We start from the raw sequence: 17,384 nt of genomic DNA, 5'->3' as shown, positions 1-17,384 counted from the left end.
CAAGTCTTTGCAAATTGACTCCAGCTGTCTCTAGTGAGCTTATAGGTAAGATTCATCATTGAATGGAAAAAATTGATAAATCAAATAGCAAATATGTCTAAAGATTGAGGACTGAAAATCTCATCCACACCTAAAGACTGACTCTGGGATCTATGTTCTGGGCAGGCAGATCTTGAAGGTGTGGCTAAAAATAACTGTTTTATAGTCTTCAAAGGTTTCTAAGTTCTAGTCTTCGCAAGCAGAACAGTGTGAGAAAAGACACTAAAAATTCTTTTTTCTCCATTGACCCTGCATCTGAAAAAAACCCCACTTCAATACTTTTAAAGCCATAGAGAACAGCTTCCTCATCGACAACAAAACTAGGAATTTAACAGGTAGTTCTACTGGATATCAAGATGATGGATTAAAACTGGAAAGAAACAATTACTCTGTCTAGAAACACTGTTATTCTATGCTCTACTAGGTCATATTTAACTTTGTTACAAAAAGTAACAACAAGAAAATCTTACAAAATCAAGTGACAATTACACTTTTGAGCTAGTTCACATAGATACACAGTATCTTACACATTGATGAAAAGCAAAGATGTTCTCATGATACTCAAAATGTTTTTCTAAACCAGATGTTCTTGTGCTTTGCAGTGGTAGTGCTGCAGGCTTCCAGTCTAGGTTCTCTTCGTGTTTTTCTACTTTCCCTATCAACTAAAAAAGTTTTCTCTCTGCCTTGGCTGCCTTCCTGACTACCTTCCTTGAAGAAAAGGAACACATTTTAGGTATGCTGATCTTAATTAATAAGAATCTCTCCTTCCAAGCCATAAAAAATGTGGAACACCCAGAGACAAAGACTTTGCAAATAAAATGAGAGCCATGGTCAATCTAAATAATACTGATCCCTTTGCTGTATTTATAAAGAAATGCAAAAAGATGGTTGGCTTGGTTTTGTCAGACAACACAAGCTTTTAGTATCTCTAGTCATTCAGACCTTTGACTAAGATTTATTAACCCGTCAAACAAAAGCAATTTTACAACACACACAACTGCAGTTCATTTCAGAACATTTATTGCTCTGTAAACAGAAAATCCAGATTCTGCTAAAACAATCTATTCCTTTTCTTCCTCTTGAAGCAAGAAGGAATACACAGTAATAAGAGAAATTCTAAGTGAAAAATCAAGAAGTATTTACAAATTTATTTTCACAAATACATAAAGAGCATAAAGTTAGAAATTAAAATAGTTGACTACCTCAACTGAGAAAATATCCCCCACATTTGGATAGTATGGGAAGGGGAAGGGCAAACAGAATAGGGGCACAGTTCCATGTATACTTTGCATATTTTCTGCTATGCAGTGCAGCTCAAATGGCTGTGAGAGATGTCTAGAAAGGAGGCAGTTCATTAGGAGATTGAAACAGAAGGATTATGACACCTACCTGGAACATGATCAGGTTATCCAATCTCCCTTTTTAGAGAGAAACATGTGATGCTAGGGAAGGGGTTGCTGCTGTTTGGGAATAGAGCCTCCTCTAATTGCCTGACAAAGGGCAGGCAGCCACAGCTCCCTGCTCCCAGCTCAAATGGTAGTAAGGTTGAGCACATATCTCCCAGCAGGCACCACAAAACATAAATAAATAAATAAATAAATAAATAGATAAATAAATAAATAAATAAATTTACATAAGGCTAGACACACAGATCAATGCAGTTATACTCAGCACTCCCAAGGACCCACAGGTTCATTCAGCTGCCTCTTCTCTAGTGCTCACAGGATTGCATTTCAGCCTGGCCACTGGCTCTGCAGATGCCTGGGCTGGGCCTCTGTGACCTGCAGTTCCAGGCTGTGGGCTGGCACCTCATTTTGCCCAGTTGCCAGCACCCAGATCCGTGCTCACTCCAGATGCTGGTACCATGAACACATTGGGCCTCTGCCTGGGTCTGGTTGCTGGCCACACACACAGAGGCCCTTCAGCCAGGAAGAGTTAGAAGTGGAATTTGTAAACACAGGACACACTACACTGGTAAGGAGCTGTGCATGGCCAGACAAATGAATGTGTCACCTATTTACACATCCAATGTTTTTTATCCTCTTATCTCTCTATTTCCCTGTAATAAATCCTGATAAAACCCCAAATTATCTTCCTCTGCATCCCATACTGAGAGTGACACTGTCACAGACATCTTTTATAAAAAATCCTTTCCTTAGGATTTTTCCTCCTGAGAAGCTGAGAGGCCTCAAGTACAAAATGTAAACAATGGTTATCTACTGCTGGGGAATGCAACAAGTGGATCTGTAATTGGTCTCATAGAGTCGTTTCTAATTAGTGGCCAATCACAGTCAGCTGGCTTAGACTGTCTGAGACAGAAGCTTTTGTTATCATTTTTTCCTATGCTATTATTAGTTAGCCTTCTGATGAGAACCTTTCCTTCTATTCTTTTAGTATAGTTTTAATGTAATATATATCATAAAATAATAAATCAAACCTTCTGAAACATGGAGTCAGATCTTCGTCTCTTCCCCAATCCAAGAACCCCTGTGAACACTGTCACACGATGCTCTAGGCTGCATCTTTCCTCAGTCCAAAAGGATTGGTCCAGCATTGATTTACCTTGATAGCACTTCAGGGACAGCCCTGGGAGGGCCTGAACAGGCTGTCCCTCCCTTTGAGCTCTTAATCTGAGCTTCTGTCTACCTCTGGGACTCTGTGCTGCCCTGACCATATGGAGATGGGCGCCTGATGGATGATGACTTCTGCGACTGATGTGGGAACTGTTGGGAAGGTGTGACTTGGGATCCCCCACCTGCTGTCACCTCTCTCAGCTCTTTTGTGGCTCTACAAAGAAGCTTTTAACACAAACCCCAACATCTGATAAAGGATCTTCTTAGAATCCATCCAACTCTGTGCAAGTTTATGCATCACGTGCTGCTTGATTCCTAACATGCAAGACCAGGAATTCAAGTACTTTCTTTTACAGGTCTTTATAACCAGGGCCTGACATGCCATACACTATGCTAAATATACAAATCAATAGAAGAAAAAATGATGCTCAAATCAGACATCCTATTTTTCCTTTCTTCTCAATGCTGCTATTATTCCAGTGTTCAGTTTGATCCTAAAGCAATACACCACAGCATGTCACACGCATTATTATGTCTTTATATGGCCAAGTAACTGAAATCCTTTTATTAAAATACAGCATTCTGTGATGGATTTCTTCATCCTTGGACTGACATTGAGCCTGAAGCTCTTACTAGTAATCACTTTACACAAAGCTAGATCACTCAGACATACTCAGCTCAGACAGAGAAGCTAAGGACTCAATTGGCAGATTTTTAAAAATGGTGTGAAAGCTGGTGAGACTGAATTGTTCTAGAAAATAATAGATACATTTCAAAATTTCTGAGAAAAACTACACTGAAGGCCTTTTCTAAGTATTCTACTAACAGAACATTTTATTCATCATTCATTAGCACTGTATTATTTAAAAAAATCACAGAAACAAGAAAGTTACTGCACTAAATATTAATCATCTTTAAGAAAATTAAGGCTGTAATTTACTAATATCAGCTGTAAAGAGGACCTGTAAATATGAAGATAGCACTGAAACAGTCTTCTACCAGCCTACTCAAAGTCAACAATCATCCTTCAAGCATACTTGCTCTTCAACTAAGATTGCTAAGATGACAGGGGAAAAAAAACAAATCAATTGAAAGGAGAAAGGGACAGAAATAAATTGTTCAAACACTTTAGAATTACTAGTTAATGCAATACTAGGATAGAAGATGAAACTCTGTCATCAGTGTTCCTAAAAAAACTTCTTTACTTTGAGAGAAATGCCAAAGTGCAAATTTGTAGCTGATTCCTCTTTCCACTATCTTCATGAGGTTTTAAATTTAGACATGTAGCATCCTAAATATTTGAAGAGTTTTTTCTGTAATGTTAGGTCTGTCACATCAGCTACCAATCCTCATGAGACAGAATGCTTAGCCTCAAAGAAGTAAATGCCTTTACTATTTCAGTATATACATCATTAACTTATAGACCATTTCCTCACACTTCATCTAAACTCCCTAAAAAATGCTTGAGAAAGCCATAAGGACAAATGGGCTACTGCACACTATTAACTCTTTATTATTTATAATGAAGGTATATAGATTACTTAGTGCAGCTACAAATTAAAGTTTTCATTTTCACCTTCAAGACCCTATATTATCTTACCCACAATTACTTATGTCTTGCTTTTATTTCCTTCTACTCCCTAGACATCTTTTATTCTTTCACTTAATTGCATTCTTTATCTCTTTCTCCCACTTCCAGCTGTATGTCTTATATCATGCTGACCTCTGTGCCTTGTACAATCTTCATGCCTACATTCTTCATCCTTCTCCAGCAGTATATTTAAGAATACAGTCTTTCTGGAATCATTGGTACATGCTCTTCGTCCTCCCTTTCTTATTGCTGGGTTATTAACTAAAATTTGTCTTGCTTAAATTGCTTTTGCTACTTGTTGGACCAGGGCAGCAGAGAACACAGCTGAAAGCAGATTTGTCTGATTTACTTCTTATTTTTATTAGAATGACCTCTGTTAACTCTAACTCTGAGGAGAACTGAGGGACTTGCTTGCCATCTAAAACACGAAATTGGAATCTTGTTCACTAAAAAAGCCACAATGTTCATTAAATAGATTGAAGTGTGTGCTTATAGTGCTTAGTTTGTACAAGCTACATCTGTACTTAGAGTCTTAGATGTTTACATTTATTTCATAGTGCTCGAAAAATTGTCCAGAGAAGACTCCATGCCTGTGATCCAGCATACATGAATATGATGCTTTTTATCCCATCATAGTTTAATGTGTACTTAAATATAAATAGGATGACCACACTGAGCAGCACACAAATGTCAGGAAAACAGGGAAACATTCCCAGATGCAGTATTAGTCATGGTATGGTAGAGTAATAGCATCATTCCTGACTTCTAGAACACCTGACTACAGGAATTTCACCTTTCCAAACTTCAAACACCTACTGTACACAATATAACTCTTCACAGATTTATCATATGACCATTGTACTAGTTATCACTACAACTGAAAAATACTATCTTCTGAGGAACATCCTAAAATATCTGCAAACATTTTTTGCTGAAATAAAAAAAAATCCTCTCAATGAAAATTTTTGGCCTGAAAATTTAAAAAATCACATCTAATATCAGTCTTCAAATGATATATTGTAGCTAATCTAAAGCTTGCAAATGCCTTCTACCTCAGATACATGATCATTCTTTCTAGAATGAAAGGTTCTGGTTTCGGTTGCTTGGGATAACTGCATTATTGAAAGTGAAAAGCAGTAAGGTTACATACTGTTATGCTCATGGCACTTTTGAATCAGTAGTATTTTGAGTCCTTAATAGTTCTGAAGTTCAGGACAATAGGCAATCTCTAATGTCTCCAGACTGAGCTACAGGATGCAATAGTATGTTCTGGAGACAAATTGAATAGATCACTGTGACCAGGTGTCTGTTCAGGAGAAAGAAGACAATTTCCTAATGGAGGAAAACATGTTCTGTAACAGAGGATATTTTCAGCAATGGATGAAATCTCATCAACTGCTCTTTGCTACTCAACAAAACCTTGAGGCTTTGAAGCAACTAACCTATGAAGGACTTCTAACATCAAAAGACATTTCCATTACCATGCCATTATATTAGAAAATAGTTGCAGTTGTATTTTAAAATAATTCTGGTGCTATTCAGGGAAGTATTAACTAGTAATCCTTACCTCTATATTTAGTAAAATCTGCTGATAGCAGAAAGTTTTGTAGGTCATCTGGGATAACATCTGTAAGAACTTTGGAGTGACAAACTAGTCTACTGGGCAGTCAAGTGTCAAATTAAATGAAATGGTCAAGAAACATGGCAGTAAACATTAGCTGGAAGAAAATAAATGACATATACATTTTCTAATATTTGGTTTAAATACTGGGCATCATTGTAAACAGCTCAGAGAAAACTCAGGACTTGGGAGACCAGCTCAGTGAAAACTTAGAGCTTGGGTGATATTATTTATATTCACAGACATATATAAAATGGTCTCATCTGGAATGCTCCATGTACTATGCTCCACAGACATTATTCTATGTTAAAATGTTTTTGATAGGAAGAGTAAGAAAAAATGCAATCAGAATGCTTACAAAGAGAAAAAAACCCAAACAACCATATCACTGTCCTCACTCCCACAAAAAATCCCAAACACAATCCTTTGAGATGGTGAGGTTTTGAACAGACTCTAAAGAGCTTAATTTACGGAGCAAAAATTAAAAAGGGATGTGACAAGCAGCATTTACAATACTGAGTGGCAGATCAATTACTTCTTATCTTTCTCACTCATAACATATAAAAACTGACACTGGAACATATGCAACATATACAACATATACAGAATTCATTGTCCCAGGCACACATCAGTAGAAAGAAAACCCACAGATCCTGTGGAAGAGTTACTAAAGCCTATTTTTTGTCTGTTTTTGTTAAAAGCAACTTGATATGGGAGCAATAGATATTAAGCGGATAAATTAACCCCCTCTAGCTAAAAGGTGATTATTAAGCTGTGATTATTAGCTGTCACCAGAGACGGTATCAAATAAGCTGGACACTGAATCTGAACATGAACAGCAATTCCTGTATTTAGCATCATTTAGACAAATATGAAAAGTTTGGTTTTTTTTTTTGTGTTTGTTTGTTTGTTTATTTGTTTGTTTGTTTTTATGGAACAGAAGGGTAGAATTTCTACCACTGCTTGGAATTGTATTCTAATTTAAATCAGAATCACTCCAGTCTTACTGAAGTTAAACTTGAACCATTTTCATATTGGCTTTGAATTATGCTATTATTCTAAGAAAAAAGGTGCTGAAATGGAAATGCTAAGCATCCTTTTTTAGCAGACAAGTCTTCATATCTTCAGTTCTTTTGTATACTACAAGGTCTTTTATATTTATAACACCTATCACAATAATAACGAAAAAAAAATCTCCAGTACTCCTTTATGGAGTACACTTCGTAATCACCTTCTAAGTGCACTTATTTTGTGATGCAGCAATCAGTCTGCGCAAAAAGCTTTGCCCTGTTTAGACTATAAATAATTTACCAGTGTTAATTGATGGCGCCATATGTAGGTTTTCTGCAATCATGCCAAAAATACAGACTCTTACAAATTCTTTATCACACAGCAGAATAAGAAGAACCCTACCATGTAATACCAGCTCTCTGAAAATTGCCTACAACCACATCTCCACAAAGAACAAGTAATTTAAACAAACTAAGAAATTGTTGAAAGCCACTGTTACAACAAGCTCTGGGTGATTACAAAGGTAACTCCAGATACAGAGAGAATCAGTGCACTAGATCTCATTGAAAGAGGATTTATTCATGCTTGCTCTAACTCAAAAGACATTAAAAACATTTTTTGTGAAAATTCTTGTTAATTAAAATCTAATTATTCAATGATTGCTGTTTGGCATCTCTAAGAAAACGCTCAAGGTCTTGAAAGAAAGAAAAGATAAATCAGTGAGCAAGTTATCATAAAACAAGGATTTCCCCCCTCTTTTTTCCTAGTTGCCATGCATAATTAATATGTGATAATACTCATAATGAGTTCCCTAAAACAATTAGCAACACATCTCCAGCGACCGGCTAATCTGAATATAATGCCTTTTGAATTTGGAGGTGCACCAGTCTCTTTGTGCTCACACACTCACCTCACGTAGAAGCAAAGAAGGCTGCAGAGCATAATTTATTATTCTGCATCACATTTCATCAAGTCCCTTAGCAGCTACTTGATACATTATCAAGACAAATGCAAGGAAAAAAAAAGTATTCCTACCTCTCCACCCTCCCAAGTAGAGTACCCCAAAGACTAAGAACTAATTATAATCCTTCTTTCCCCATCCAATCATTAAGATACCTTCAGTGAAAGCAAACCTTGACCAGGTTACTTTTTGCATGGAATTCCAATGACTTTTTTCATCTCCCTAAGACAAATACATCCATAAATAAACATGCACTGCAGTAACAAGGGCAATGTCTGGAACACTTAAAAGTTAAATTACTTGCAAGCCATACAACATCTCATTTTTCTTCCACAAATATATAATAGAGACTGCCAGTATGGGGAGGGGTAGGTTGGGAGAGTGGGTGAGGGCACGTGTGAACACAGAAGTACACATGCTTTAGAAGAAAAGGGAGGAGTAAATCAACCATAGAAACTGAGAGCATGATAACTGAAAAAAACTGAAAATGAACAAACAAAAAGTACCCTTCCTTTAATTATCTTTAAGTATAAAATAGTGGCTTATTATGAATTTAGGGAAAAGATGCCTGCGTATAGTAGTGTAGAGGACCAGACCTAAGCCTGTTTTGTCTCAAATATTCAGAGTATTGCTACAGGAAAGGTGATCAAAGGAGAGGGTCCCGTGGAGGTGGGGCAGTGCTGTCCTGAGCCAACTTTCTGAAAAGAAAGATTAAATTCTTCTTTCTATCTCAAAATGCACCTTCAGCCAGAAAGAGTTGTGGAGCAACATTGATGTCTTTTCATAATAAGCAGCCACTGGCCTGTGCTGTATCTGCCTCTGTGAGACTACACTGTCTGAGAACAACAGTGATCATCTACAAACTCTTTGTCATCTCTCTCCCTGAATGCAGCCTAGCACTTTAAACTTCGTACTCTGACCATTACCATCACAAGTTATATCTACTGGAAAAAATCCAATATCTAACAATATGCCAAAACAGCTGGTAAGAACTGTGAGTCCAAGGAAATAAGACAGCAGGGCCTGGGTAAATCAGAATGGCTCATACCATGAACAGCTATTTAGAAGGTTGTTTCAGATGAGAAAAAAATCAGTAATCTAGGCCTAGGCAAAGAAAAACCAGAGCCAAGCTTGAAGAAAAAAACTACTGATGTATATTTGAACTAAGCTGAAAAAATGTCAGTGGTTTTACATTTAATGCCTTTATTTCCAAACTAAAAAATTTGTGAATCATAAACATTCAGGAAAGAGTATAACAGTCAATAAAATTGAAAGGAACAGATTTATGGTGACTAAAACATTTGATTTGAACAGCAGGGATTCCAATTTACAGCTCAGTGCACCACTTAGAATGGTTGTTCATGTCTGTAATTTCTGTACTTCAAATAAAGTACTTCTAATACATTCAACCTCCAGGTATACACAAGGAATAAAAGCAACATCACTAATTAAATAGCTGCTTATCTGAAAACCATAGTGAGTAAAATATATGCACTACATGCATTCAGTCAAAATGGAGGACTTGAGTGGGGAAAAAAAACTAGAAAAGGTTTAAAAATTAAGCAGATAATACAAAAAAACAGTTTTAGCATTCTTTTTTACAAAAGCTCAAAACAACAGTGGTCACATTAAGCGCTAAATTAACCTTCTTTATCCAGTTTTAGTTGTACAATATAGAATAAAATTACAAAATATTTGAATGTCATAATGTTCTGAATCTACTGTTCTTCCCTTATATCTTCTAGAGCAAAAAAGTCACAGAAAATTTCTCTTTGAACTTCTCCATTCTATGACAAAATGCCCACTGAGACTCATAAATCCTAATGCCATTTAATCAGTCTGAAAAAATTTTAATGAGCTCTCTCTAGATTTGGTACAGAGATTATTTGTAACTATGGGATCAATTAATTAATTAGAAATGGAAGAAACTGCAAAGAAATAGTGTTTTAAATTAAGGGAATGATTTACATCACTTGGAACTTTTTAAATAGAACAGATTGATTCTTCATAAGAGAGTTATGACCATTTGTATTACTACAGTCTATCCCTCTGTTTAAAAAGTTTATATAAATGGATTTATTTGCTTTTAAACTACTACTAACGTCCTTTATTTTACAGAAAAGCTATAAGCAAATCTAACAAAATACTGGAAAGAAATGCCTTAGCCTTCAATGCCCTAAACAGGATGTTAATTAATCTGTGTGGTTTTGATGACAGAAACATATTGGAAATATGTATAAATGCTGGCATGTGGATGTCAGAAACCTCTGATTCAGAGCCACACTTAAAATAAATTTATTTTCATCCCATTTTTGTTATTATTAAACAAAACTTCTTCAAGACAGCATTGAGAAGTTGTATTTGATATAAAAATATATATATGTATAAACTATAAAAATACACACAAATGGCTTGGTTACTATAACTCTTTTAAATCAAAATTTATTATTCTGGTATTTCAAATCCCAAAAGCATTATTTTAAATAATGTGAGCTCTGTAAATTATAGAGGAACAGAAAAATATTTTTCAGCAAAAACTTTTTTTTTTCCTTATTTTTTTCTTCCCAGATCAAATCTGTGAAGTTAATCACTGAATCACAGGATGAGTGAGATTGGAAGGGCCCTCCAGAGCTCATCTGGTCCAACCTCCTCCATTGCACAAGACTGTGTCCAGACACACTTTGTGTATCTCACAACCTCCTGAACAACCTTTGCAAGTGCTTGGCCATCCTCACAATAAAAAAAACAAGTGTTTCCTTGTGCTCAGTCTCCTGTGTGTGTCTGTGTCCCTTGCCTCAGGTTCCATCACTGGGCATTGCTGAAAAAAGTCTGCCTCCTTCTTCATTACAGTCTTTCTTCAGGTACTCATATGCATTAATAAGATCCTATTGAGCATTCTCTCAATTCATCCACACCACTAAAGATGTTAAACAGGGCTGCAGCCAGTATCCACCCTCAGAGCACACCACTAGTCACTGGCACCCAGCTAGACTTGTGCCACTGATCACAACCCTCTGGGCCTGGCCACTGAGCCACTTTTCAAACCACCTCACTGTCTGCTCATCCACATCATGTGGGTGAGAGTGTCACAGGCACCACTGTAGCTCAGGCAGAAAACAGCCACTGCTCTCACCATGTCCACCAGGACAGTCACTTCATCAAAGTAGTTAATCAGGTTGTCAAGCATGACTTTCCCTTGGTGTAGCCATAATGACTACTCCTGATGGTTTGCTTATCCTTACTGTGCCTGGAAATGATTTTCAGGATAAGTTGTTCCATCATCTTTTTCCAGGGATTGGGATGAGGCTGAGAAGCCTGCAGCTCCATGGGTCATCCTTCTTGCCTGGCTTCAACACAGGAGTGACATTTGCTGTCTCCAGCCTTCGAGCACTTCTCCCAGTGGCCATATAGATCAAAAATTATGGAAAATGGTCTTTCAATAACATCTTCCAGATCTCTCAGCACTTGAGAGTGCATTCCATTAGGATCCCTGGATTTATTAATGTTCAGTTTGTTTAAGCATTCCCCAACCAGAATCCAAACAGAAATAACACTATGAAAAGTGTTTTTTAATCATCTAAATAAAATGTATGAAAAAGAACACAGTGTTTTGAACATTTTGGCCTGAAAGTTCTATAATATTCAAGAACACATCATTTCTACACATATAGTTTTCATACAAGTTGCATCTGTGCATTTAAGAGCAGAATTTGGAATATATTTAAAAATAAATTTTATTAAAATACAAAATTTCTAGTATTTAATTTTTAGATCATATTTTGATTATCTGGCTAATTTACTTACATGATTGCTTATATGACTGGGCATTGTTACTAGCACTGGATGTTCATATGATGCTTCATGTAGCACAAGACAGAAGACCTAGGCTGAATTTGCAGGCTGTATCTTTTTTTTAAAATTCCTGTGCTATTATTTTATCATTATGCTTATTAAGTTCCTAGTTAAGCAGAGACTGCAAATCAAAAGATCAACATCTAAGAAATTTCAAGATGGATATCTATGACATCCTTCAATGACAGTATAGCAGATATCATAGCCATTTATATACCGCCTAAATACTGGTCTACTTGCAGAAGTATTCCTGCACAGCAATTGCCACTGGGTGATATGACACTACAGCTAAATTCTGGCTTTGGTTTTCTCTATGCCTACATTGTATTTTTTTGCTAACAGCAGCAATAAAGTTTGGAAGCAAACTTGAAAGTTCTCACTTTCTCCCTGATAGTTGGTTTCACTGGGTATTTTGGTATGTACTAGGTTGTTCTAGACAGCATCTCCAGTGAAAGTTCTCTGCAGGCACTCATCAAGCAAGCTCCAAGGTTTAAGAGTACATAAAGCTCCAAAGAACCTTATCTCAGCCTGGGATCACAGTAAATCCAATCCAACTGAAAACATTCAAATAATATATAGCATAGACCTCTGAGCCCAAGCACTGCCTATGATGCTCTAACAGTCTGTTTTGTTTAAATCCAATTATTTGCTTATGCAGACATTAGCTTTACCTCCTGATACTTGGCTGCAGCCTTGCATGTTAATGATTGCTGGCATGAAATCCAAACCTGTAGCTCTATTAGTTCACTGCTTGGGACAAAACACTGCAGATGACACTATTACACTGCAACTGGTCACAAATGCTTTGGATAGTTTCACATGCACTGTTTTCACTTCCTTCCTCTTGGGAATTCTGTGCATTTGTAAATTTCCCACACTTCAACATTTGTGGCATTTTTAGATGGAACAAAAAAAAAAAAAATTCAGCTGAATTATCTGCACTAAGGGAATCTGATGCTATAAACTTCTTACAAAGGAAAAAGATGGATTCAAACATCTATGCCCTTCTTCAAAGGAAAGTGAACAAAATTAAAAATACACAACTGTGACACTGATTGTCTAACATACCTTTAAAGTTTAAAAATATTTCGTGTAATACAGATGCTATTTCTTCATGTCTTTTTTTCAATGCTAACATAACTAAAGAATACAAGTATCTACACACTGTCACTGGTTCACTGGTTTTGTTGCTTTCTTTTGGTTTGTTTTCAAACTTTTTTATTGTTTTAAGTATTACTATCTTGTGGGTTTTCTGAAATAGAACCACAAAAACTAAGGGTTTTGGAAAAGCTGTCCTGCTCCTTCCATGAAATTATAGTTTAATTTGCCATTAACACAGCTGACATTCAATTTCCTTCGTTATGTACATTTGGTGTACCATTTCTGAACATGCAAGCTTATAAAGGAAGTAGATTCACACATCAAGACAAATTGCAACAGAAAAAAAATCAAACCAAACCCCAAACCCAGTTTGGTTAACTCTGTTCAAAAGTAAATCACACTGCACCAAACTTAATTCACTTTGTATTCCCAGGCAATGAAAATACCAATTAGACTCTGGGTGAGAACTTGAAGTATGAAAGGTGAGGAATCTTACCTAATCATTCCATATGTATTTGTGTAGCCTTTTTTTCCCAATAATTTTACTGAGAGAACAGTAATCACAGTCTAATCTACCTAATTTTTTCCCTAAAATTATCATGCAACACATTTTTCTGCAGTAATAAAAATAACTCCAAAACTTACATTCAACTTGTGGCAGAGAAGAAGTGAGAAAAATATTCTAAGGATAAAGGCAATTTGATTTAAAATAAAAATGAAGACATTGTTTTAACTAACTCTCAGTGAAATTTTCTTCCCACAGATTTCTAATTCAGAATAGTTTGTAAAGTTATATATAAGACAGGAAAAATTAACACTTCCACTATTTGAGAAAGAGTGCTCAAACTGATAGTTTTAAATTGGAAACTAGGACTATGATCTCAGAGATTTAGACTGCTAGTGGAAAGATATAGCTTCAGAAAAAGATATGTCCTCATCACAAAGAACTATATTTAATGTTTTGACACTTAAGAGGTAAATCAGCCATGAATGTTTCCAAACTCTGAATAGTGAAGTTAAGCTTGTAGACTTATATATACAGAAGAAAATCATTACACTTTCCTATTACTGCATGCTACCATGTAGCAAATCAGAGCAATCTGCATGACAAACTCTAAATCCCTCTCTTGGACAGCACAAACATCTTTGAAAATGAGGGTTGCTGATTTTAATAATGTTTATATAAATCTAAGTATCACATTAAAAAAACATTTCCAAATATAACCCAAACAGAAAATTCCTAAATGTAATTTATGCCCTAAATTAATTAATTAATAGAAAATTCCTAAATTTAATTTGGCCCTCCCCCTCTTACCTTCTCTGGTGGTGCAGGAGGTTCAAATCTCTTTGCACAAAGCAAAAATGGATCAGGATGCGGCTTGCCACGCTTCAACTCAGGATCCTCTCCCAACACAATGTGATGAAAAAGACTGAAGAAGTCTTTGTGTCTGCTTGTTTTGAGCTCAAATGATGCTACACCCGAGCTGGTAGCAACAGCTATGGGTATCTTGTGTTTGTGTAAATGATGGATCAGCTTACTGACTCCTGCAAGACAAATATACACATTTTAGTTTTTATAAATATGCATATAAATTGGTATACGTAGTAATGTCTACACCCAATTACAAAGCATTTAGCAATACTTCAACAATGCTGTCTTATTGAATGTGATAAGCCTATTTCAAATAGTCAGTGTAAAAGAAAATTCTTGCTATATCTGAAATGTTCCTTCTACACTCAAAAATCATGGAACATTCTGTAAGCTATATACATACTTTTTCTGCTATCAAACAATGCTTTTCTCAAAATCTGTCAAAAATGTGATTAATAACACTACATAATGAGACCCACTAGAAACTCATTAAGCAATGTCCCCACATCATGTAAGTTTATTAGTTAAAACTCTTAAGAGTTTGAGAGAACATTTTTTCATATACAGTTATGTTCCTGGAAAAAAATAAATCAAAGAAGTATACTCCTCTCAGTGGATTGCAGAGTTTTAATTCCTGAAGTAGGTATTCAGCTGGCTCAAACCAGCCCATAAGAGAGCATAGTTTCTCTCTTTTGCAATTACTAAAGCAAGTAACACTGGGCAGAGGAGAGCAGCTGTCAGTCACAGTTGTTAATACCAGAGCTTTATCTATTGATGCTGTGAACCCAGAGTAATGAACACCTCAAGCCTAATGGGTAGAAATTTCAATCTGATCCAGTCTTCTAGGGAAGGTTAATGCAGCAAACAGTGAAAACACAACCAGACTGTGTAAGAGGGAAACATACTTTGTTATTCAGTGCAAGTTTTGAGCTTTCTCTGAAGGGTTTTTAATGCTCCTTTGCTGAAGTATTCTAAATGCTGGATACCATTCCCAGACAAAACAATTAGCATTATCTAATAAAAAATAAGTGTGGATGTCTGGTCTTTATCAATTCCCAAGTGAAAATCCTCCATACATGTAAAATCATTTCAGCTGTGCTTTTTGGCATTAATCCCAACTGTACTGGACACAGGGTATTAGTTTCAGGTACTTTAGGTTCAAGTAGAGTCCAGTGGACTTTTGGCTCCTTGAAACAACTTGAGCACAATTCTACTTTCATTTTCCAACTACATTAATTCTTATCCTATTTTTCATGCCTCATTATACAAAAATAATCTTATTCCTTTCCTCCTGATTCACTATCATCATTATGTCTGGTCTTCACTCCCTTAAACCATTCCTACTCTCTTAAACCATTTCACTCCCTTAAACCATTAAACCATTCCTACTCCTCCTTTGCCACCTCAGCTCCTTTGATTTGTACTTCCCTTGTGATCCAGCCATTCAATTCTATAAACAACCATGTTATCTGCCATACATTTTTCCCAGGTATAGTCATATGTCCAACTTTGAAAAGCTGTAAGTACTACTGATAACAAAGTGTGTAGATTAGTGAATAGGTGCAGCAACTAATCTATCTATTGGGAAATAGGACTTGTAGGTATGACTCTCTGCAGATTTCTCATTTTTTCTCCAGAATCGAATCAAACAATTAATAACTGACATTTCCAGCTCCATGCTTGTATTTGAAGATGGCCTTCAAACTTTGAATACATGCACTTCTCTAATGTTAGATTTTGAGATGGACAGATATAACAAGCACTACTCTTCCTCTAAGGTCAATACATCAGCTATTTAAAAGCCTTCTTATGCTCCGCTAAGTGGTTATACTAAGCAAGTGCACTTTTTCCCAAATGATGCAACTATGTCCTCTCACTAAAATATGATGTTAAATACAAGCCAGCTTTTTATGCCAGATAGTTTATATCTTCATTCTGAATCATGCCAAGTAAGTCTATATTAAATTAATGGAAGCACTGATTCCTTAATGTAAAGCAGGAGTATAAATGTCTCTTCCCTAAAATAAAATGCATTCATTGTAAAGAATTTAATAAACTGGAACGTTTAGCAAGGCTAGCATACATAAGTGCTGTAACATAAAGTAGTCCAAAGATTACACAAGCAGAAGACTCTTCCTATCTCCTACACTTTTTCTATGATATGGTTAGTTTTCTCTCAAACTGTGCTCTTTTCAAATAGCTAATTTTCTTCATTCCCACTGCATCACAGCTTCAGTTCATCTCTCACTGGGTATGCTTTTTCTGTTTCTATTGGAGGTAGCCAGCCAGAGAGAAGCACTGTTGCAGAAAGGTTATTTCTCCAGGGCTCTCCCTTGTATTCCTCCAGCACATCATGATTTCAGTGTGTAAATGTGTCTGCATGTGTATTTGATTTCTCTTTTTGACTTCCCTCACAATAAGGGAGCTAAAATGCAGTTTGAGCTAATATCTCCAGAGAGAAAATATTTACATTATTCAGACAACATGCCCCTTAAAAAAATATTATTTGCACACATGTAAATAGAGCAAGATAGAAAAAAAAATGCAAAGGGCAAATCAGCTTCCCACAAAAAAAATTAAACTGCATTTGGAAGAATAGGTAGCATAACTTGACAAGCTCAGAACAATAGCAGCTGAAAGATATTTTAATTTCAGGTTTGCTTCCTTCTTTGTAAAAGCTATAGATCAGGAAAATCCATTTTTGTTTGCATCAATTACCACCAGCTTAGTTCTAGACACTTTGCCACCACATCAAATTACTGACAGAATTATTTTACTAATTCGGCATATAATTCTTCATTAAGAATATAATATCTTCCTTAGTATCTATTTTTTTTTAAGAAATTATCAACAGAAGGGGAATTGAGGAACTGCTTTAAAGATCTGTAAGAAACTTCCCCTGGCAAGTACTGTGTCATTATATCTTCTTTAGCTACAAAGATTTTTCAATGTACTGACAATCAAAACCAACCAAATGAAAACTCAATGGCTATGAAGAAGCATACTGAAAATTCCCATGATCTCCCTAACTTCTAATTTATTTATGGCACCATGCAAGGGATCATGGACCACCCATCCCAGAGGGACCATCTGCTAGACTTCTTGGGACTACCCTCCACCTCTCCTACTGAAAGCTTAGTAATAGAGAACAAGAATAAAAATTCAAGAAATGTCAAAAGAAATGAGGATCTCTGTTTTTCCAGCATAAGAATACACTCCAAATGTGGCACACAGGCAATAAATACGGCCACAGGCAATAAATG

The 17,384-nt window shown here is 36.0% G+C and overlaps 1 protein-coding gene across 1 annotated transcript in view; it reads right to left on the bottom strand.

Moving 5' to 3' along the window:
• The window catches only part of PUDP (pseudouridine 5'-phosphatase), a 39,892-nt gene that overhangs the window by 10,606 nt on the left and 11,902 nt on the right, over nt 1–17,384 (bottom strand). Inside the window, exon 3 of the mRNA XM_063179577.1 lies at nt 14,065–14,294. Within this exon, the coding sequence (XP_063035647.1) occupies nt 14,065–14,294 (230 nt within the window). The remainder of the gene's footprint in view (nt 1–14,064; nt 14,295–17,384) is intronic.

This window comes from Melospiza melodia, chromosome 2, assembly GCF_035770615.1.
Source record: "Melospiza melodia melodia isolate bMelMel2 chromosome 2, bMelMel2.pri, whole genome shotgun sequence".
In the NCBI taxonomy this organism is placed as follows: Eukaryota; Metazoa; Chordata; class Aves; order Passeriformes; family Passerellidae; genus Melospiza; species Melospiza melodia.
Note: the sequence above shows the minus strand (reverse complement) of the source record. Positions and strands in the feature narration are given on the sequence as shown.